Here is a 24,402-nt window from a genome sequence, read left to right as displayed (position 1 = left end):
GAACTGTGGGTAATGATAAACCAGGAGTGAATTGTCAGCAGCTGTATTTTGTCACTTGGACCACTAGATGGAACTGTACTCATCTGGCCACTTGGTTTTCTGTGAAACTGAATGCTTGTCTCTTGATCTGGGTTTTATTACTATAATTGGGCTGTATTACAGAGAGAGATTTTTAACAAACCATATCATAAAATAATATTCTACAAGAGGCTGTCAGACAGGTTATTGGTATGTCAATGAGAATTACATAATGCATCCTACAGATGAGTAACAATCTCAGTTAGAAGGGAAATAGGGACCCGTCTAGTTCTTATGTAGGCAACTTGAGTATCAGACCTCAAAGAGTTAGCTCTCCCTAAGAGATGGGTTTGGAGACAGGAAATGATGAGGAGATAACTTTCAACTAAGCTCACACGAGCAGTTTGACCCTCTGCCCAAGGAAGGAAGGAAGGGTTTGAGTGTGTGTGTGTGTGTGTGTGTGTGTGTGTGTGTGTGTGTGTGTGTTGTTTTTGCCCTCTGACATAGCTTCCTGATTTGGCCAGCTATTTCTCAGACATCATTTCATATTTATGGATGCATGAGTAAACAATTTGAGGAGACTTTTATTTTTCCTGAGTTTGGACATCAAAGTTGATCCTGCCCAGTCAGGACAAATAGTATATGACAAAGAGGGGAAAAAAAACAATAGCCAAAGGGAATCAGGAAGTTGGACATTAAAGAAGTTAATACACTTAGCTTTTCCATCCATTCCCCTTCTATGTTTGTCTCAGAATTTATGTTTAAGAAGTGAGAAAGAACTTCAAGGATATGCGTCGCAGAACAGCCCTTTGCCTGATGAGCTAAGTGACAAGGCAGGGGAGGACGTGGGCAAAGGAAAAAAGTGAAAGTAGTACTGGGACCCATGGCCAAGGTTAACAGAGACTTTGTTAAACATCTCCACCCCAAAGATTATTTGTTACTACAGCCAACATGGCATGAAATAAGGAAGACCTGGGGCTCGAGCTCCCCCTCTGTCACTTGCTAACTATGTGATTATGACTCACTTAACCTCTCTGAGTCTCAGTTTCCTCACCTGCAAATTGTGGATAATAATTCCTACTGTAACTACCCCCCACAGGGTTGTTGTGAGGCTCAAATGAGATAAATTATGTAAAACACTCTGCAAACTTAAAAGGCCTATATAAATGTCAGCTATTACCAGGACTGGCAAATATTTCTGAAAGCTTTAAAAGGAAATACAGTAATAGGGTGAGCACAAAACAAATAAAACTGTGAGAACATCCAGGAAAGTGCTTCTACTTTCCTGAGAACCTCCCAAGAGGCATAAAGAAGAGGGTGTATAAGGGAGATAGAAGTCAAACACACCACTGAATTCTTTCTTCAGAAAAAACTGGAAGCTCTGTCTTCCCTTGGGATCTCGGATCAGTTCGCTGAAGTTAAAGGCCCAGCGTTCCACCCTCATTTTGGTTGGGATGTCCACCCTGAAAGAGGAGGGAAGACACCTATACCACATATACATACGGACTCAGAAATAGAGATAAAGCACTATAGCATCAACTTTTGGTGCCCTCTCCACCCCAACCTTCACAGAACAGCAGAAATAGGATGGGCTAGTGGAAATAATGCTGAATCAGAAGTCAAAGCACGGAGATTCAAACCCTGCCTCTGTTGCTTACTACCCACAAGAACTCAGGAAAGTCACAACCTCCCTGGGACTCAGTTTCTTCTGGAAAACGACAGAATTAAATGAGATTATCTTTAAGGGCCACTCCATTTCTAGAACAATGGTCTTGTGATCTCTAGTCCTGGAGAAAGGCTCTTCCTGACCCAAAATAAATTTGAACTGAAAGAATAAGAACCTAAAAACAAGTAAGGACATCGGCATGCACAGTGTCTCACATACCTCTATTATATAGCCAGTCCTCTAGAGGGTGTATACCACTGTTCTCTGGACACTGACAGCTTCATCAAACACTGCTTCCACCTTTTCCAAACCTGTCCACTCAAAGTTGTACTAACCTTATCATCAGTCTCTCCATGAAGATCACTATCACTTTGTTCCTAGAAGATAGGCACTCCATGCTGAACTAAGCTTTATGGATTACCACCCTCATTCCCTTTTATCCTAGAGCTTTTCAAACACCTTGCAAATGGCTTTTCCCCTTTTTTCTTTCTTTCTTTCTTTCTTTCTTTCTTTCTTTCTTTCTTTCTTTCTTTCTTTCTTTCTTTCTTTTTCTCTTCTCTTTTTTTCTTTATTTTTTCCTTTCATTTTCTTCTAAAATTTATCTTATTTTTAATCTGTGGAATAAAACAAGTATTTCCATAACATCACATAATAAAAAATATGATTGCACATAAAACTGCAAATCTATTCCTGTAAGCTATTCCTTTGGTAGCTTACAAAATCGAATCTCCAAGGAACCAAAGTTTCACCCTGGTGTGGAGGAGAAATGGGAAGGAATCTGTGACCTAGGGTAGATATGCACATTTCCTTTGGGATGCTTCAGTGTCTCTATTGTCTTTCATCACTTTGTTAACAATATGCTTAGGGATTACTTTGATCAGTTTATGTTCACCTACCAAGAAGGTATTTTTATTTTCCCCCCAAGCAATTGCAGATGATGGCTAACGGTGAGCCAACTACTAACTTGCACCAAAGGCAGATATTCGATTGAATCCAATTCAAGAAATAGTTATTAAGCACTTACTATGTGCAATGTGCAGGTGCTAGATACTTGAATCAGTACAAAAATAAAAATCACTGCCCTGGGGAATTCCTCATGTTCTGCAATTTCAACTTGTGCTTTTATCAACAAGTTAAAAAAAAAAATGTGTTGCCTGTTGTGGCTCTATTGAAGTAAGATGAGCATTTTTCCATGGATTTCAGCCATCCCCAAAACCTCACCTAACTGAAAGCAAACTATTTGGCCAACTTGATGTCATATAGTCATTTATTGTGGAGGCAAATTATCATATCCAAGTTACAAGATCTGTGAATGCAGCTCCTATTCCCATCAACTGACCACTAGTGAAGTAACATATAGCACTGAGAGCTTTTCCCAATACAATTTGCTTTTTATGGCTGAAGAGTTCAGGAGGCACATAGTATACTGTCCATCACAGATAGTCCTTAGAAGACTGAAAGTGTCAAAGAATCTCTGAGTTCCTAAAATTTGGGAATATAAGAGCCTTTGGAGATTAACTAATCTAACCCCCTCATTTTGTAGATGAGGGAAATGAGTGTGTAAGAACCTCAGATATCATCTTTTTTTGGGGGGGGGGTGAGGCAATTGGGGTTAAGTGACTTGCCCAGGGTCACACAGCTAGTGTCAAGTGTCTGAGACCGGATTTGAACTCAGGTCCTCCTGACTCCAGGGCTGGTGTTCTATCCACTGTGCCACCTAGCTGCCCCTAGATATCATCTTGTTCAACTTCTACACAAATCATGAGTCCCTTCTATAAATTCCATCGTTAAAAAGCACACTCAATTGGAATTGGAGGTGCCTACAACATGTAGGCCTTTATTCTTGTATAGTAATTTCCACTCCAATCTCTTATTGATGCTTCAAGTTGATGTTTAAGGGTTGGGTTGGTTTTTTTTTCCTAACTAGTAGCAAATCTATTTATAAATATCTTGTCCTTGATAGAGAATGTTTTATCGTTGTAACCTTATTGCCTAGCACAGTATGTTGTATGTAAGAGACACTTAATAGGGGGATAGCTAGGAGGCGCCATAGTGCATAGAGTGTGGGGCCTGAGTCAGGAAGACTCATCTTCCTGAGTTCAAATCTGGCCTCCGACACTAGCTGTGTGACCCTGGGGAAGTCATTTCACCCTATTTGCCTCAGTTTCATCATCTATAAAATGAGCTGGAGAAGGAAATGGCAAACTACTCCAGTATCTTTGCCAAGAAGACCCAAAGGGGGTCATGATAAGTCAGACACAACTGAAACAATTAAACAGCAAAGGCACTTAATGGATATTTGTTTCATTGGTGTTTGTCTCTACTCCACTTCCTTCAAAAAGCAACTCAGTTCTCTAGCATAAGCGATGGTGCTCTATGAGGGGGAGGGGGAGGGATACAAGGGGAAATTACAGAGATATAAAAATATATTAATAAAAATCTACATTTTTAAAAGATTAAGCTTAAACATCTCCTACATGAAGCCTTTTCTGATTCCCTCCATCTTCTAGGCCTGTCCTTCTCAAACTACCTTGTATTTAGCTACTTTATTTTTATTCTCTTTATATTTATTCTGTATATAATTATATATGTCCTTGTTTTTTTCCCCTTTAAGAAGTAAGTTCCTTGAGAGAAGGGATTCTTTCTTGACCCCATGGACCATATGGTTCATGGGGTTTTCTTGGCAAAGATACTGAAGTGGTTTGTCATTTCCTTCTCTAGTGGATTAAGGCAAATAGAAATTAAGTGACTTTCCCAGAGTCACATAGCTAGTGAGTGTCTGAGTCCAGATTTAAATGCTTAATCAATATTTATTGATTGAGTGAGTGAGTTCTCTTCCCTTCCATACCTTTACCATCATATGAAGCAATAGGTTAGTAAGAACATAGGACCTCGAACTAGAAGGGACCTCATAGTCCTTCTAATCCAATCTCCTCATTTTATCTATAAGGAAACTGAAGACAAGTTGAGTGACTTTCCACAGTCATACAGATAGCATCCCAAGCAGGATTTGAATGTAGGCCCTGTGATTCCAGAGCTAATGCTCTTTCTGCTGCACCCTACTACCTCTTCAATGGATTCTGTATAATAATAATGATTACAATAATATTATAACATAATAGATCATATAGATGTATATGTTGATTGGTCCTGGGATTTTATCCCTGTAACAAACTTCTAGTATGGAAACTTCCTCCATCAATGCATACTAGCAACTGTACTGTGATTTAAGTCTTAGAAATTTGCCTGGGGCATTGTGTGGTTAAGTGACTTGCCCAGAATCACACAGTCAAAATGTAGGGCTTGAGCCCAGGTATATGTGATTCCAATGCGGTCTTTCTGTTCTCTATGCCACGGTACCATTCAATAATGTATATAATAATAAACGGTGATGTGACGATTAACACAAAATCATACTAATTTGAAAAATACTAATAGGACCATAAGAACTACCAGAGTGATCTTGGGCGAGTCATAACTTTTCTGGGGCATAGTTTCCCCTTCTGCAAAATGAGTGGGATGACTTCTGAGGCTCCTTACAGTTCTAAATCTATGAAACTGTGAACCCAATGAATTGATTAGGAAAACTACTGAAGTAAGGCAGTCCCTGCTTTTCAAAAGTTTATCCTCTAAACCTTGGTTCCCAAATTGTGCCCCCTGGTGCCCTGGGGTAGACAGCAAACTCATAGGGGCAGCAAGGGATATTTCTAATTTTCAACTTACCTACCAAATAAACAAAATTGTTAGCATTTCTTTTGGCCTAGGGGCTCTATGAAAAAATTACTGAGACACTAAGTGAGTTATTACCTGAAAAAGTTTGGGAACCTCTGGTCTTAATAATATACAAAGTAAACAAAAATATTTGAGTTTTGTTTTTCATAATAATGTCCTATACATACAATTTGGCATTTAGCTCCCAGAACTGGGTATCATCCGTTATCCAGGGGTTGCTAGGGAGACATCCGGACATGATAGGATCATTGGAAGAGAACTGTTCACTGTACTTCACAATTCTGAAAAGAAAATGAAAAGAAATTGATCAATGCAGTGAACCACCCTAAATTCAGGAATCCAAGAGGGAAACACCTCCCCCTCCTCTCAGTATAGTTGGTAGAAGTAAGGAAGGAAGCATCCACAACAGCAAATATGACCAATGTGCTTGTTTATTTTGCTTAACTATTCTTTATTCCCAGGAAGGGTTCTATTGACCAAAGTGTAGATGGAAGGAGGTAACTGAGGAGATAACATTGATATTAAAAAAAAGACAATAAAACCCTTACTTTTCTATGTGTGTGTTATGCCTCCAAAAAGAAAATAAATGTATTCTCCTATAAATTCACCATTTAAGTGACTCCACCAATACTCTATCAAAGTGTTTGGTTACCACAAACAAAACACTCCCTCTCTCTGGTTCAATCATTTTCTCTGGCTGTCTAGAAGCTATGTCTAGAATGCTCTTCCCTCTCAATTCTGCCTAAGCCCTCCTTGGTTTCCTTTAAGTGTCAACTAAAATCCCATTTTTTTATGGGAAGCCTTTCTTAACTCCTCTCAACTCTTATCCCTTCCCACAGTCAATTATTTCCTATTTATCCTGTAAATAACTTGCTTTGTATATGCTTCTTTGCATATTATCTCCCCCATTAGATTCTAAGCTCCTTGAAGGCAAAGGGTCTCTTTTGCCTCTTTTTATTTCCCCAGCTCTTAGCACAATGCTTTGCACATAGTAGGCACTTAATAAATGCTTATTGATTGTTTGCTTTTCTTTCCCCTTCATCAACATAAGCTCACAATAAGACTGTAACAGGTCTGGAGACCAGTGACTGAGTTTCTCAATTGGTTAGACTCAAGTATATGCTGGACCCAGTTGGGAATATCTCTTGAAAGTCAGTTTTTAAATTTTCACTGAGAGCACTTACACTTAGAGATTGGCTAATACTACAAATCAGGTCTTGATGCACTGTTTTGTTTGTTCAGACTTAAGAAATGATGTAGAAAATGTTAATGATCCACATTAAACTTAAAAGTACGTCATGGATACTTTTTTTTTCCAGAACCACTTGTTAAACATTTACTGATATAACTTAGAGCACTACACTTTAGAAGGTGAAAACATCTTTTCAAAGGTCAGTAAATTTCACCCGAAGAATTTCCCTCCAAAGTCATGGATGATAACACTGATCCAGCCAACTGCCTGGAAAATGTCTACCATTGGTCACAAGGGAAGACAAGATCTAAGAAAGCTTGATCCCAATCTATTTCGAAGTTGACATACACTGGGTCAAATCATTATAAGTATCCTCTCTAAAGCAGGCTACAGTGTTGGTAACCACAGAAATTATAGTGTGGTTATAAAGTCCTTGCCTGACTTTAAACTTTAATAACTTTAGTTGTACATAAGATAGAAGCCTATGGTGAATGACATATAAAAGCTGGGATCTTAAAGCTTTAAAGCTATAGAGCTTGTTCTTAACTTTCAATATAACTGCCACCACTTGTGAGGCATTTTCTCAAACCAATATTCAACCACTACTCAGTAATTTCATGAATTGCTTTTGTGAAAAGAAATAAAAACTAACTAACCTAAATTGAAAATACTAATATGTACAAACTTTAAGAATCTACCTTTTATTTAATCACGATGGAACACTATGGTGTTATAAGAAATGACAAGGCATGATGGTTTCAAAAAACCTAGGAAGACTTATATGAACTGATGCAAAGTGAAGTAAGCAGACCCAGAACATAGCAACAGCAATATTGTAACAATCAACAATAGTGAAAGACTTAGCTACTCTGGGCAATACAATGATCCATGACAATTCCAAAGGACTCATAATGAAAGATGCTATCTACTTCAAGAGAAGGAAGCAATAAACTCTGAGTGCATATTTTTTCAATTTCTTTATTCTTCTTGCTTTTTTTTTCAATATGGTTAATATGGAAATGTGTTTTACATGACCACACATATAATAAGTATCATATTGCTTTCCTTTTCAATGGGTGGGGGAAGCAGAGAATTTGGAACTCAAATTTTTTTTAAAAAAATCAATGTTACCTCCCCCCCCAAAATTTTAAGCTTCTATGATTTCTATATCTAAGGTTATTAAAGTTTTAAGTTGCACACATACTTTATAACCAACATATAGCATTTCCTTACTTCCTTTTTTTTTTCTTTTTTTTTGCAGGGCAATGAGGGTTAAGTGACTTGTCATGGGTCACACAGCTAGTAAGTGTCAAGTGTCTGAGGTTGTATTTGAACTCAGGTCCTCCCGAATCCTGGGCTGGTGCTTTATCCACTGCACCACCTAGATGCCCCTAGCATTTTCTTTCATAAAAATATTCTCTTCCCTTCTCTTCCACCATGTAATATTAAATGGTAATACTACTGACTGAACCCTTAAACACAGTTGATTCAGTGTCTCATAAGTGGACCTCACCTTAACTATGACCCTGATTGCTTAGACAAACAAGAAGGCTAATTGTATTACCATTTCTGGTAGCAATTCCTGGCATAATGTTAGGAATAGTGTAGAAGTTCAATAAAACCCTGTTGAATAAGTAAACTCACTATGCCCTGATTTCAGTTCTTGCCCATAACAAATACACCACTGAAAGATCAGCTAGAAAAAGCTTGTTTCTTGGTAGTGTGGTTTGAAGTCCTTTGAGTTTGCCAAGTATTATAAGGAATGAGCCTATTACCTACAAAACAGAGAAGGTGATGAGCCACCCTCCCCCACCAGTGCCTTTTGCAAATATTTCATGTGTATTTTTAAACATTTTCCTCCCTTGGGAAAAAATAAATCTCTCGTATTTGAAATTCACAGCTGGCTCAACTTTCATTTTTCTTTCATTCCTTTTTTGTTTTTACAAACTTATCATACATCAACAAATAGGAACATTCCCTTATATGTACCAAGAACAGAATCAAAAAAAGAACTGTATATGAAATCTTTAATCTTCATTATGCATAGCTTGGGATTGGGCTTGGGGATTTTTTTCTGGAGGAAGGTATATTTCAAATATGACATGGTAGTTTTAACATTGCCTTGCTTGCACTCTTCTGAACTTTCTTCTGCTTACCTCTCTATATTTTCAAATCAATCATTAACATGCTTTTCTTTCTTTTCTTCCCTTTTTTTATGTCACTCTGACATATACACATACTCTTCCTCCCCACCTACAGTGTTGGACATATTGAGATGAACAATAACTTTGATGTGGTTTCATTTTGTGATGGCAATGTTCATGTATGTGTGCTTCTGCTGACACCAGACTGATGCAGGAATTTGATCTTGATCAGACGAAACCAAATTCAGCTAATTTCTCCACTTTTAACTAGTTGTCTGTCAGTTAAATACTCAGGAGTCACTCTTAGCTGACTCCAGCATACCCCTACTTAAATTCCATTGAAAATCTTATTATTAGCTATAATCAAGATTAGATTTGGGGAAATGGACTATTCATCAAAAAAAAAACACTTAATGTTTTCATGATGAAGGATGAAAATAATATCGCCTAAAGCTTGTGGAATCATGACAAATCATGGAAAATACATGATTAAAACTAAAAGGGACACATCGCATATTAATTAATTTTTTAAAGTTATGAAAGAGTATGCTTTTTTGTTAAGTCATTACCCAATTCTTTATGATTGCATTTTGGAGTTTTCTTGTCAAAGATATTGGACGACATTGTCATTTTCTTCTCCGGCTTATTTTACAAATGAGGAAACTTGGGGCAGCTAGGTGGCACAGTGGATAAAGCACCAGCCCTGGATTCAGGAGTTCAAATCCGGCCTCAGACACTTGACACTTACTAGCTGTGTGACCCTGGGCAAGTCACTTAACCCCTATTGCCCTAAAAAAAACAAAACAAAAAAAAAATGAGGAAACTGAAGCAAACAGTATTAAGTGACTTTTCCAGGATCACACAGCTAATGTCTAAGGCTAGATTTGAACTCAGGAAGATGAGCCTTCCTGACTCCAGGTTTAGCACTCTATCTACTATGCCACCTAGCTGTCCCATAAGGTTTATTATGTCAATAAATTTATTTTGCTTTGTCCTAGTTAATTTGCATGCCACTGTAACTCTCTCTTCCCTCTACAAATAAAAGCCCTTCCTTGTAATGTAAGTATTCTGGACTAAATGCCAAATTATGTAAAACAAGTGATTACAGCAAAAGGAAATGTTGCAAATTAAAAGCTTTTTAAAGATGTAAAATTTGTAAGGTTTATTATATGTCAATACAATGAATTATTTTACTTGGTTTTGGTAAATTTGCGTGACACTATAACCCTCCATCTCCTCCCCAAAAAGTAAAAGCCCTTCTGTATAACAAATAAAGTCCTGTAAAACAAATCCACATATTGGCCACATCAGAAAATGCATGGCTCAGTGATACAGCTTAGTGAGAAAATAAAGGAGTTACATAAACTTTGTGCTATGTCTGCAGCCACTCTCGATCATGAATTTGTGTTAACAAATCAATGATTTGTTATACCCACAAAAAGGAGGAAAGTATTTATGGTACTGTAGGTTTCATGTGTTATAAAAAGTAAATATCATCTGAAATTAATTTTAATTGAGATGTTAGCACAAAAGGTCACAGAATTCTAAGGAATTGCTAGTGAGAAAAATTGTTTTTCAGGTTACCAGTTTTGTGTACCGCATTTTATAGGTTATTTCATGGTTACTATGTTAGGAAAAGTACAAATTATCAGAATTAGTGTTTTATTATGAAGAATTGTAAGCAAAAAAGTGCTTTTCCAGCAATCTCTAGTGAAAGATTATAGTTTTTATTGGTCACAGGAACCTAGCCTAGCACCAACAGCAATCATATAATGGGAGTAGATAAACTAAAGTTCAGGCATTACATTAAGTTCTTATTCCTCAAGAAGAATGCCTACGTTTAGGCACTTTCACTAATAATACAAACACTGTGACTGAATTGAGATTAAAAACCCAACCCAAGGATTTTGTGCAAAAACAAATTTCTTCTAGATGAGGTCAGTGGTTTTGAATGAACACATATTTTCAGGTAGCTAGGCCATGTGGAAAAAAATGGTTGTGCCTCTAACCTAAAGGGTTAGAGCCCACACAGAGCTTAAAACCACATTGCATATTCCATGAGTTGTGGAGAGGTCATCTGTATTTTGAGTGTGGCGTGGTGGCAAAAGGACATAGAAGACAGGTTCAAATCTCAGTTCCAACACTTACAAACTGTATGATTAGGGCACAAGGTTAAGTGATGTGGGAGGGTGGGGTGTTACCCTCCCCCCCACATCACTTAACCTTGTGCAACTTCACTTTCCTCATCTATAAAATGGGAATAATAATATTTATACTACCTAGTCCATGGGAGTGTTGGGAGGAAAGCACTTATGAGGCTTCAAATAAATCTGAGTCATTATTTTTGCACTGGAGATCAGTGCTAATGCATAACCGAAGTCACAAAATTTTGATAAACAGGATGTGGCTTAGAAGTAAATCACAAGGCATGTGACCACACTAAAGAAGATATCCTAATGTTTTCTATAATTATTATTGCAGTTTTGGTTAAGAATTTTTCATTTGATCAAATATTATCTAGGGTATTATATATGCTATTTTGTTTAAATCCTGGTAGTGATGGGGAAAAAATAAAGTAAATCATATATATCCACAGGAATTAGCCCCTTTGGCTTTATTTCTGTTTGTACCTCATTATTCAACCTTATCTTTAAGTTAAATAAGGATAGTAATGTCTGATATTTAGGTAGTGTGTTACACACATGATCTCATTTGACCTTCACCTTGTGAGGTGGATTATTATAAATGTCATCATTTTCATTTTACATATAAAGAAATGAGCATTCAGGAAATTTAAGTGATTTGCCTAAAGTCACACATCCTTAAAATGGCCAAGCCAAGATTTAAACCCTTATCTTCAGGCTTCCAATCCAATGTTCTTTCCACTTAAACAACATCAAGAAAACGAGAACTAAACTACTACTCAAGGTCTAATGAAATCGAGAAGAACATAAAGGAAATAAGCTGTAACCCTGATTTTTTTTTTCAGATCAGACAATGAGTCGAAAAATTATTCACAAGATTCTCTCTTGCCTATTTGCTTTCTGTTTCGTGTTACTGATCAGTGCAAGGAAAGGCTAGGATAGAAAGATATAACTTCCTTATAGACAGTTATCACTATTAGCCAGATTAAGATTTTCCCAGTCTAAGGCTTTTTTACCCACTTTGATGCCAAAAAGAAAGCATCACCATTTTTCCTCCTAATAATGCTGTAATATTGAGAAGATGAATGGATTTGTACGTTGTAAGTTCCTTTTTATCAGCAAGACCTGGGTCTCCCCACTATTCCAGTGATGCTGGTCAACTTACTCTGAACCTCTCAGAACTTGGGTGGGTATCTTTAAAACCAGAAGTCATAGAAGAGTTGCCAGTGAAATCATGCGTCTAGACCCCCCCAAAAAAATTTTAAGATGCTCTGAGTACTTGATTAATCATTTTATGATTGGTTCTGCAGGAATAAATAAAATCTGTTCTTAAACTTCCAGAGCTAAGAAAAAATCTGTCAAGTAGAATACTTAATTTTTTTTAAATTATTTACTCACTGGGAATCGTAATATCCCTTAGAACAATGTGAAAGGTACTATGGAGATTACAACCAGGAAAGTTTCAGCCATATCAAAGAGACTTACCTATCAGTGCTATGAGATATAGATTTAAAGGTTTAGCTGTGATCATTTAAATGTAAATTGGACCTGTAACAGCAACACAAATATTCTGTGCTAAATCTTTCCCTTCTGACACTGGCTATGGGACCATGGACACATCACTTCATCTCTCTGAGTTTCTATTTCCTAATCTGAAAATGGGGATAAAATAGTATCAACTCATAGTTCTATTATCAAGATAAAATAAGATAATGCATGTAAAATCTTTGTAAACCTGAAAGTGCTGTGGATTGCCACAGGAGGCAGTGGAGGTTGGAGAATCACTTGCTAAGTGTATTGTGGAGGAGTTTCCTTTTTAGTTATAGGTTGAACTAGAGGTCTCTTTCAACTCTGATGTTCTATGATTCTGAAATGTCTGTAGTCATTATTCAGTACCTTTTGTGGATGACTACAAATGTTTAATGAGAGTAGCCAATAGCCCATCATGATGACCCACCCTAAAATTAAAACTGGAAATGTAGTTGGACTCCAAAGAGATTTTAGATTTTCCTTAAAGTACCATCTTAGTGTAGTACTGCTCACTAGGGATCTACTCTGGGATAAGAGTTGCTAACTAAACTGCCAAGGTTCTGACCCATAGTTTTAAGATGATTGATCTCCAAGTTACCTAATCAGTAATAGGCCAAGTAGAACCAATTTCCTATCTTCTATCCCATCCTTATGTAACACTTCTGCCCACTAAGGATGGTCAGTGCCTTTAAAGGCACCCCTTTGACCATGATTCACTATAGACATGTTGTGGTACATGACTCCTGATTGGCTAAGAGAACATTGCTCAGTAGCTGTGATGGTATATATCTATGAGTAGAGAAAGTACTTCAGATGGTTGGAAGACTTGAAAAGAGGCAGTTGTTAAAAGCAAAAGCAGACTTTTGAATGGTGGACAGGATAGCCCCTGTCCTACCAGACATGTGGAAATCTAGCTCTCTACCATGTCCCTTGCTTTCTAGCACCTGCAATCCTAGAGAATGCTGAATGAACTCCCCTTGATAAGATCATTTTCTGTCTTTGGTTGAGCTGAGATCTGATTTCACTACTAGTTAGAGAGTTCATTTACTCTCTTGCATATTCTTTGGGCTATTCTAAAGTGTATAACAACTCAATTTCCACTTTCTTTTAATTTGATAAAGAAATACTCCGGTTATTTGTGATGGCCTTTTGTAATAGCATTTGGTGAAAGTGAGTTAAGTTAGCAAGAGTCAACTATGTGATCAGGAAAGGTACCTTTTATTCTAAAATGTTTAGCATCATACCCCTAGACTATGGATATCTGAGTTGTGGTAGACTGACATAATCCTAACCTCTCTTAAAGATAAGAGAGAGAAGTTTGCAGCCAAACATGGCTACCCTCCTGCTCCTCACAAATCTGTAAATTACAGTTTCCCTTGGAGAAGGGGTGGAATAGATTCCAGATCAAATATCTATCCATATCACACATGGGCCAGCCCTATCTTTACATATACGTAGCCCAACAACTTACATTCAATATTTGTTTAAAATTTCACTGAGAATTACAAAGTCAGTAACGTACCCTCCAATGGAGACTGATGATTTCACAGTAGACCTCATTAAAGCCTGTTGGTAGTACATGATCTGTAAGAGACAAAAATATGAGAAGATGTCCAACCTCTCACCTCTCTGGATAGTCTCTGTTCCTTAATCATCTCTAATAGACAAGCAGTTCCCTCCCAAATCATAGGCTCATACACACATCATCCCCTTCCACCAATGTGTCCTCATCAATACTAGAAGGTATTCTTCCGTGGTTGATGGGTGATTCCCAAACCCAAAATAAATGGTTTATACCAACCTTTCATTTTGTGTGTGTGTGTATGTGTGTGTGTGTGTGTGAGGCAGTTGGGGTTAAGTGACTTGCCCAGGGTCACATATCATTTTTTATTTAAAAGGCAAGACACTAACTGAAAAATGCTTTAGAAATTTTTAAAGAGAGAAATAGAAAAACAGACTCTAGAACAGTTTTCCTTCACATACTGTTGACAAACTCCAATGATTGAAAAAAAAAAGAGAGAGAGGAAGTAGCAATGCCTGAAACAGATAATACCTCACTACTTCCTGGTTCTAAAGTTGATAATAAACAATGAATCTCTGTCCTCTTTCCCTTCTCTGCCCCCATCAGCACAATCTGCTTCCCTAGCCAACATTGACCCAGGCACAAAAAAACATATGATATGCCTCTATAGAAAGCACTTCCGAGTCAGGGATGGCCATTAATAATTTTCTACCCTGTATATAATCTCTGAAAGGGCCTACAGAGGAATATGGGGGAGAGGGGATTAAAGAACAAGGGCTACATTAGGATGAACAAAACACAAGAACAAATCCTAGGTCCGTGCATAGCCCAGTTCAGACTTTATAAATCAAACCCACAGGAAAGCCAATGATAGAAATTTCAGTCTATCAAATGTGTTGCATTTTACAAAATTTAATCTTACTGGAGTTTATTAGAGGTATAATTACCTCTTTTCTGACCAAGGAAATCGTTGTTTTCTGTAAAACAAAAAAAAATCATTAAACAATTAACAAAATAACTTTACTTCAAAAAATATGAGCTTATTTCTTCCATACTTGAATAACTGAATCTCTCCAACCCTGGCCAAATCACAGCAGAGCTGGGTAACAAAAAGATGATATGGATCTGATCTGCCAATATCATGTTCTGTTGCTCTCATGGTACCATAAATGAATCTTAGGATTAGGTATGAGTTGTTTTGATTCTACCAGTGTATATAAATGCACCTACAACATAAAACTGAGACAACCAATAATAATAGCTTACATTTATATAGTGCTTTAAACCTTGATGACAGTAATTCTATCTCCACATTTTAGATGAGAGAACTGAGGTTCAGAGAGGTTGAATACACAAAATAAATACAGCTGGTAAGTGACAGGATTCATTCATATTTAAGTCTTCTGTCTTTTATGTCCTGTGCTTATACCAACTGGTCTAGTAAAAAAGAAGAAGAAGCAGCAGCTTTGAGCTCAGGTTTTTAGTATTTCTCTGTCTATCTATATCTATGTACATATATTATGTAAATATATGCATATATATGTATGTGTTTAATTCTATGCTCTGTTAGATATATGTGAGGATAAGTATAGTGTGACAGAGAACCAACTTTGGAGTAAAAGAAACCTGCAATCAGTTCCTGCCTACATGACCCTGTGGGACCATGAGCAAGTCATTGGTGCCATAGACAACAGTCTAAGATTATAAAATACAGGTGAATTATTCATCTGAATTGATAGATAGAGTTTGCACACTGGAAATTCCCTATACCAATGAAAACTTAAGTCTCCCCTCCTCCCCCTGCCAAAATAGATGTGTGTTTTAACATACCTAACTATACTGAATGAGTTTAATAATAGATTTATTCCTCAGGGATATGTAATGACTGGTTCTATATTTGGGAACTACTTCCCCCACCAAAAAAAGCTTTTTAATTTAAAGCCTCAAAAATACATACTATCTACTGTAAGCATTATCTTGAAGCTGTGTTTAAATTAGCTCAAGTTGCATTAGATACCACCCACAAGATGGTGCTATCCCCCAGAAGCAGTTTGTGCCTTAAGATGGTTGGATCAACTGTTGGGTAGGAATCATCAGAACTGTGGAGTAGGTTACTCTAAATTCAGTTTGGTTGAAATTAGGGCTTCTCAGAGAGAGACAACTACAAAGACACTAACAGCCTTCTAAGCTATGTCTCCCATTAAAATCAAAAAAGAGCTTCTCTAGCTCAAAAACGAAGGCTCTCACCCTCTTCTTTCTTTCTGATCCACTCGGTGGCCCAATGTCACCCTTTCCCATTAAACACAAAGTTTACTTTCAAGCCTCATTTTTATAGACCTATATTTTTTCATTTTGGTATAATTCTGTGCTTTGACTCACAAGTTCTAGGATGAGACTCAAAATTCAGGGACTCTAATATCTATATTATTAGAACTAATTTAGTTCTTAGAAACTGTTGTAATTTAATAGATAAGTCTTAGAGTTGACTGAAGCTAAGTGTCTTGGTAAGGTTTGTATTCAGATTTTCCTGACACAGTCTGGTATACTTCTTTACTATATACTACCCTAACTCTCAATTGAGTAATTAACTAGTAATAAAACCAAAACTCTGAAGAGCATTGTTCTAGTTGCCATGAATAACTTCTTCTGAGAGTCCTTAAAATGCTTAGCCCATTCTGTCAACCATGAAAATAAGTACTAGTCCAGGACAAGTCCAGGACCAGTAAGAAACTATTTCTAACAAGAAATATGAAACAGACTCACTTTTTCTATTTCATTTTTGTTTTTAATAAGATTTGGTCGAGGAAAAGGTGGAAGAGAGGTGGGAAGAGAAGTTCTTTGTGTATTTGTTATTGATCTAGAAACATGGTGGGGAGAGCAGAAGATGGAAGGGGAGGTCATGGGTAAAGTGGAGGAGCCTCCCTGCCCACCCTTTCCACTACAGGCTGCATCTTCAGTCATTTCCTTTGGCTTACTGGTCAAGCTGTCAGGGCTGGAATACTCCTTGCTTCCCTCTGCCATTTCCATGTTTTCTCTCCATCACTCAGTAACCTCTCTTCCTTTGGGGATCATGCTATTCATATTTACCACCCAATCAAAATCCTGGTAGCTATTGTTTAGATACTTCCAGGTCATTCCCCTTCATACCTCAATGAGTTCAATACCTGACTTGCAATTTTTCTCTCCTCTTCAAGTCTTGCCCTTATAACTTGGGATCTCAACATACATATTAACTCCCTCTGAAATAACCTAACCTCTAAGTTCCTCAACCTATTCATTTCCCATGACCAACTTTTCCATTCCACCTCAACTGCACACAAAGAGGATCATACCCTCAATCTTACTTACCATCATCCACCAATGTACCACCTCTACACTCAAGAATTCTAAAGTCCCCTTATCTGACCATAATCTATTGATTTTTCATCCCTCCCTTTCCATTCCCTTACAAACCTTATTTTTTTCCACACTGTGACCTCCAATCCCTTGACCTCTTAATTATCTCTGAGGCTATCTTCCTTGCACTTAACTACTCTCTCCTTTTTTTTCCACCTTGACCTCTTAAAGAACCAATTCAAATTTATACTGTCTCTTGAATTCCTAGCCCCTTATCATTTTGCCATTTTTGCCCTGCCAAGCCTCAGCCTTAGATCATACCCATCATTTGCCACTTTCACTTATGCAACTATATGCTTCACTTATACATATACACATACACACTTGCTGTTGAATGAAAGTGGACAAAATCATGCAATTATTCTTCATGCCCACTACAAGTTTATATTATACCTCAATTGGGCCCTCAGTGCTCCTAGGCAATCCTACCACACCTCCCTTATCAATTAACCCACTCTCCAAAGTGGCCCTTCCAAACCTCTTTATTCCTCCTCAAACCTCCCATAGATTCTCCTCCACCTACTCTCCCAGCAAAAAGCTTTGCCTCATATTTTACAGAAAAAAATGAGATAATTTCCTGTGAACTCCCTCTTTTCTCCTCTTCTTCATCCCCTGTCACTCTGATGCCTTCTGCCACTATCTTCTAAATTCTAACAAGATGAGGTGGCCTTACTCTTTATCAAGGCTAACTCCTCTATTTGTTCAAGCAATCACTTTCCATCCCATCTCTTCCAACAGATTCTCCTGGTTCTCCTCCTACATATTTGATCACTCTCTCTCCTTTGCTGAATCCTCATCTATATAACTCCCTCTAACCACTGGTTTCCCTAGAGGGTTCTGTCCTGGGCCCTATTCTCTTTCTATACTACTATACTACTTCACTTGGTAATCTCATCAGTTCCCATGGATTTAATTACCATCTCTACACTAATAATTCTCAAATCTACATATCATGCCCTATCTTCTCTCCTGACTTCCAGTCTCATATCTCCAATTGTCTTTCAGACATCTTGAACTAGATGTCTAGTAGACATCTTAACCTCAACATGTCCAAAATGGAACCCATTGTCTTTCCCCCTAAACTCAATGCCTTCTGTATTATGTTAGAGGGCAACACCATCCTCTCAGTCCCTCAGGCTCACAACCTAGGAATCATTCTCAACTCCTCACTATCTATAACCCCCCATATCCAATATGTTGCCAAGGCCTATCATTTTCACCATTACAACAACGTTCAATTATGCCCCCTTCTCTCTTCTGATTCTGCTGCCACTCTAGTACAGGCTCTTATCACCTCACACACAGACTATTGCAATCGTCTGCTGGTAGGTTTGATTGCCCCAAGCATTCCCAATCTATTCTCCATTCAGCCACTAACATGACCTGAAGCACAGCTCCAATCAAGTCACCCACCTGCTCAACAAATTCCAGTGGCTCCCTGTTGCCTCTAGGAACAAATACAAAATACCCTACTTGGCATTTAAAGTCCTTCATAACATACCGTGCCCAATCTTTCCAGTCTTATATCTTTCTCCTATCATGTACTCTTCAATCCAGTGACACTGGCATCCTTGCTATTCTACAAACAAGACATCCCATCTCCAGGCTCCAGGAATTTTTTCTGCCTGTCCCCCATGCCTAGAATGTTCTCCTCCCTCACCTCTGCTTGCTCCCTCCCCTGGCTTCCTTTAAGTCCCAACTAAAATACCATCTTCAACAGGAAGCCTTTCCCAACCTCTCTTAATCCTAATGCTGTCTCTCTGTTAATTATTTTCTATGTATCCTGCACATAGCCTGTTTGTAAATATTAGTTTGTTGTCTCCCCATTAGATTGTGAGGGCAAAGGACTTCAGAGCAGGGACTGTCTTTTGCCTCTTTGTATATCTCCAACACTTAATAGAGCTCCTGGCATGAAGTAGGAGCTTAATGAATTCTGATTGATTGATTAATCATTTGAATGTGGGAAGAGTCAACATAAATTACTAAGCCAGATGACATTTTTTGTCATCAACAATTTCTTTAAAAACAATATACAAGGCTAGCCTATACTACCTAAATAATTCAAATAGTTTACTAGGATTCTCAGGACCTGTAATCATTATACATTGGAAATTTCATTATTATGTACCTGTTTCAGCAGTTAGCTTACTACCTGTCACATGTTGATCTTGTTGAGAACTTTTAGTCATGTCTGACTCTCTGTGATCCAATCTGGGATTTTCTTGGCAAGGATACTAGAGTGCCATTTCCTTTTCTAGTTCATTTTAAAGATGAGGAACTAAGGCAAACAGGGTTAAATGACTCACCCTGGGTCATACAGCTAGTAAGTATCTCTGAGGCTATATTTGAACTCAGATCCTCCTGACTCTAGTGCCAGTGCTCTATCCACTGAACCACTTACCTAGGACATAGTCAGCATTTAATAAATATTTACCAGCTGAAAAGAATGCAGATATTTACAGTAGATTGATATAGCAACTTAAAAGATATTGGATCCTACTAATAAGGTATTATTGGTCATAACCAGGTAAGAATTTGGATCTCTCTGCTGTTCAAAAGGGGAGCCATATTTTTTACAGATCTAGATGTTGACCCATTAGAGAGATAAAGTAGAAGTATAATATTCTTTCTCCAAATGAATTCCTCCTCACTCAGATAAGAAAAGCTTATATGCTGAGGAATGAAATGATCCTATTTCTTATGAAGCAATAAAAACAAATACAGAAAAAGTGGTTATTACCCCAGAATCTCAAGAATTATATGAGTAGCAACTAGGGAAAATGCTTTCAGATTAGCATTACCATTATGGAAAAAAGTTACCATATGCTGCCAGGGGTATAAATTTCATACATACCCCCACAAAAATGCCAAAGATAAAAATACCTGCATTATCCTTAAATGAATGAGCTGTGGTGAGAAGCATCTGTATATTTTTAACCTCCTTTTTAGTTTCTCTAGGAATATTTTTTTAAATACTATTTCTACAAACTAAAACCTTCTCCAGATCTTCCCCTTTAGGAAAATGGTAAGAACAAAGTATAAGGCCTTCCTTTGAAACTTGAATAAAGGTGATAACCAAACTTAACTTTTGTCTAAATGGAATCATTACCTTTTCACCCACCTGGGGTGACTGGTGCTATGACCCATCTAAGGATAGTGTCTTGTCTTTTGAAATTCAAGGTTAGGATATTGATCTTAAGAAGGAACTCATAAGGGGAAATGACAGAAGAAGGAAATTAATGGTCAGTATTCTGAAATGTTAACCCCAACTATATTTTAATATATTATTAACATTTCCTTGTTCAAGATTCCAATGGATGTTACCTGAGATCTTTTTGGGGCAGAAAGCCATGCTGGTAGGCACTGGGGACTATGCCAATTTGGACATCTCTCTCTCTCTCAAATCTAGAAATTACTTGGAAGATATTAAATAAAATTGTTTCTAGAAGACTTGAGTCTAAATCACAGAGAATGACACTCATATTAATATATTTTTCCTTTAACAATGCTATAATCAGGGGCAGCTAGGTGGCACAGTAGTTAGAGCACCGACCCTGGATTCAGGAGGACCTGAGTTCAAATCTGGCCTCAGGCACTTAACAAGTACTAGCTGTGTGACCCTGGGCAAGTCACTTAACCCCAATTGCCTCACCAAAAAAAACCAACAACAACAGCAACAAAAAAATAATAAATCAACAATGCTATAACCAAAAGAGAACTGCAAATATTTTAGTGAATCCTCAATGTGCCATAGTTTAAATAGACATACGCTGCAGCTACATTTGTGAGTCAACAGCACTACTGTCTCAAGTGATATCAAATGAAAATATTTTTTTGTTCTAGTTCATGTGGTTTTCCTTTGGCTCAATACTTTGGCTTCTATGACCATAGTCTCCTTAATCAGAGGCTTTTGAAAAATGAACAGCAAAAAACAGCATGTACTTCATGTGATTTTGTTACTCTGATAGGCTTCTGCTTCTGGGGTTGTTTGGTTTGGAGTGGTATGGGTTTGTGGGGTAGTTGAACAAATGTGATTTTTTTTAAATGTCCTATATTAACAAACATCTCCTGCATATCTTTGCAATATATACTTAGTTAAGACAAGTCCATCATTTGCAATTCCCCTCCTTCCCTCAGTTTGGGTAATTGATGTTTCTTTCTTTGCTTAAAAAAAAATCTGGTCATCTTTGTGTTCATAACTTCATGTTAACTTATGTGCAGAGTTTATTGTCCCTTTCTTTGTCAGAGTTACATCCCACATAACTTAAAGCTAAAAAAGATTGTCCTGAGAAAACCTCAGTGTTAATCAGAGACTATTACTCTGTCTTAATTTGTATTCACAAGATGACAAGCTAAAAGAAATTAAGACTTCAGTTCTGGGAATCAAATATTCTTCCTTAAAGCATGTGACTTCCACCCACATGCACACACCTTCCATAATGAGTCATTTTCTAGAGGCCTTTAAAGGCTCATCTGTTTTCCTCTTCAAAGAGGTTCCAGAAGGTGGGATAAGGCAAAGCCTCTAAAACCTCCTGCCTAAGTGCACCAATATAAACAGGAAGTGGTAATGCTAACTATGTACGCATACTGACACCATCATTTCCCGGACCAAACTGTCAGGATAGACTAAAGATATGCACTCTACCAACATCAGCTCCCAGATGTTGGCCTATTTAGGAATACAGCATTATCCATTTTTATTGATGCTAGGAATTCCCAGCCTGGAAAAATCCTCCATTTTTCAAATTGACCACTCACTATGTATATAATATATAAATTATAATTTATAATCTTAGAGAGTTACCTAGGGTACTGAGACACTGAGTGATTTTCCTATGTTCACACAGCTCGCATATGTCTGAGTTTGTACTTGAACTCAGATCTTCCATACTCCAAGATAAGCTCTCTACCTACTATACTATTTGCTACTAATATTTAGGTCTTTTTAGATCATCTCATGGGCAGCTAGGTGTCACAGTGGATAGAGTGCTAAGCCTAGAGTCAGAAAAACCCAAGTTCAAATTTGGTCTCAGACACTTACTAGCTGTGTGACCCTGGGCAAGTCACTTAACCCCATTTGCCTCAGTTTTCTCATCTGTCAAATGATCTGGAGAAGGAAATGGCAAACCACTCCAGTATCTTTGTTAAGAAAACCCCAAATGGGGTCACAAAGAGTTGGACACGGCTGAACAACAACATATATTATCTCATACATCTTATGCCCCATTCATTTAGTCTTCTGACAAATCAACCCTCACTGAAATCAAGGGAAGTTTAAAAGAAAGGGGTGCACCAAGGTGGGCTAATTTTTTTCCTGATAGACAAGATCAAGTAGATTCACCTAGAAGAAAGAACCCCTGAGCTATCTTGGGTGTACTTCCATTCCCAATGGCTTATATTTATATCCAAGGCCCAAGTCATTAGGCATACACACTCATCACCATTAAAAAAGGGTAAAGGAACGGCCTTCCTCAGAAGATTTGACATCCTATAGATCTCCTTTTTCTATAGTGGTTGTCTCTTTTTAGTTAGCTGCCTCCACTTTAGCAGGCTTCACTAGACTCTTTCCAGAAGGGGCCCAAAGATGAGTAGAAACAATTTCATCCTCCGAAGGTTTTTGCTCTTTTTGGGAATTTCCTCTCTCTTACCATCAAACTATTTCATATGTACTGGAAACTGAGGTCTTAGTGGATGATCTAATCAGAAATATCTTTCGTTTTCCCCAATGTTCTTTTCTTCTTACAATAAGATAGTTTAACAGAGAAAGATATGCAAGATCATAGAATCATAAGGGAAAGGGCTTTAGAGTTCATCTACTTCAATACTCTCTAAAAAAATTATTGAGGAAACTGAGGCCCAGTGGAATAAAATGGCTTGCCCATTGTCACAGAAGTAGTTATAATTTGAACCCGGTCATCTTTCCACTGCACCACATGGTATGGATATACAGTCAAACCAAATCATAGTCTAAGACGTGGCAAATAGAATGAAACACTTCATAAACCGTCATGTCCATCTCCCACTTCCCCTTAGTGGCTGCTTCTGATAGGCATGCCAAAGCTGAGAATGAAAAGAAGGTAGGATGCAAGGTTCCAGGACTACCGAGGGCACTCAGCTTGCAGTAAAATTATAATTCTCATCCTTCTACTGTATGACAGACTGAAGCCATCCCAAGAAGTCACGGTACAGAAATGGGAGAAAAATAGCTGCTGGGAAAGAGAGAGAGAGAGAAAAAATTAGGGTTAAACAAAAAGGAAAACATGTCACAGGTCAAACATTAGCATAACTGATGCAGCTCTCAGCTCAGCCTCTCTTCACAGAAACCAGATTTTCTAACATTCAGTAGAGAATAAGCACTGTCATTTTGAAGAAAGTATTTTTAACCGATACACATGCAATCCTTTCCTGATGGTGGATGATTGTCACTGAAGTATACTTCTTCAGTGGGAGGGAGAAGGGGAGCAGTGGGGGAGGGACAGAATACACATAACATCTTTCCACATTTCTCTGAGATTCCTGTGCTCTTATTTCCCAAGGTAAAATACTTCAATATACCCTTGCTGCCTTCCTTCAAGAAAATGCCTTGCTTTCACTCTGCAACACCCTTAAACTCTCTAAGCAAGAGACTAGAGTAGTTGGCTTCTTAGGGTTCTGTTCAGTTCTAGCATGAAGATTCAAGGGTCAAAGTAATCATAGCAACACCATAGTTAGGACTAGACCTGAGATTTCATTGATATAAAGGTGAGAGGAATATAATTCCTCCTCAGTTCAGTAAATGTAGTCATAGAATATAATCACACATGATGAGGTTTCAATGCACATACCAAAATGTGCCCACATCCTGATCACTTGGTGAGGTGAGAACATTCTTCTAATTGAGTCAAGAAAAGAACACATCATTGATGAAGAAAACAAATTATTCTTGTCTCTATGGGCATTAAATAGCTAAGGCCTGAAGAGCTTGAAGCAGTCAAAGCTCAGAAGAGTTGTAGACACCCTCTGGGGTGGCATGGAGGGAGGAAGGATTTCTCTCTCTTCATCTCCTCTTCCTTCTTGGG

General features: G+C 37.8%; 1 protein-coding gene across 1 annotated transcript in view; it reads right to left on the bottom strand.

Annotated features, from left to right (window-relative positions):
* RGS9 (regulator of G protein signaling 9) overlaps positions 1-24,402 on the bottom strand; it is a 101,921-nt gene that overhangs the window by 17,525 nt on the left and 59,994 nt on the right. Inside the window, exons 10-13 of the mRNA XM_043999581.1 lie at positions 14,896-14,925; positions 13,949-14,010; positions 5,584-5,697; positions 1,366-1,481 (exon numbers count right to left, since the gene is read on the bottom strand). Coding sequence (XP_043855516.1) covers positions 1,366-1,481; positions 5,584-5,697; positions 13,949-14,010; positions 14,896-14,925 — 322 coding nt within the window. The remainder of the gene's footprint in view (positions 1-1,365; positions 1,482-5,583; positions 5,698-13,948; positions 14,011-14,895; positions 14,926-24,402) is intronic.

This window comes from Dromiciops gliroides, chromosome 4, assembly GCF_019393635.1.
Source record: "Dromiciops gliroides isolate mDroGli1 chromosome 4, mDroGli1.pri, whole genome shotgun sequence".
Classification (NCBI taxonomy): domain Eukaryota; kingdom Metazoa; phylum Chordata; class Mammalia; order Microbiotheria; family Microbiotheriidae; genus Dromiciops; species Dromiciops gliroides.
The sequence above is the reverse complement of the archived record's forward strand: the minus strand, read 5'-3'. Positions and strand labels throughout refer to the sequence as shown.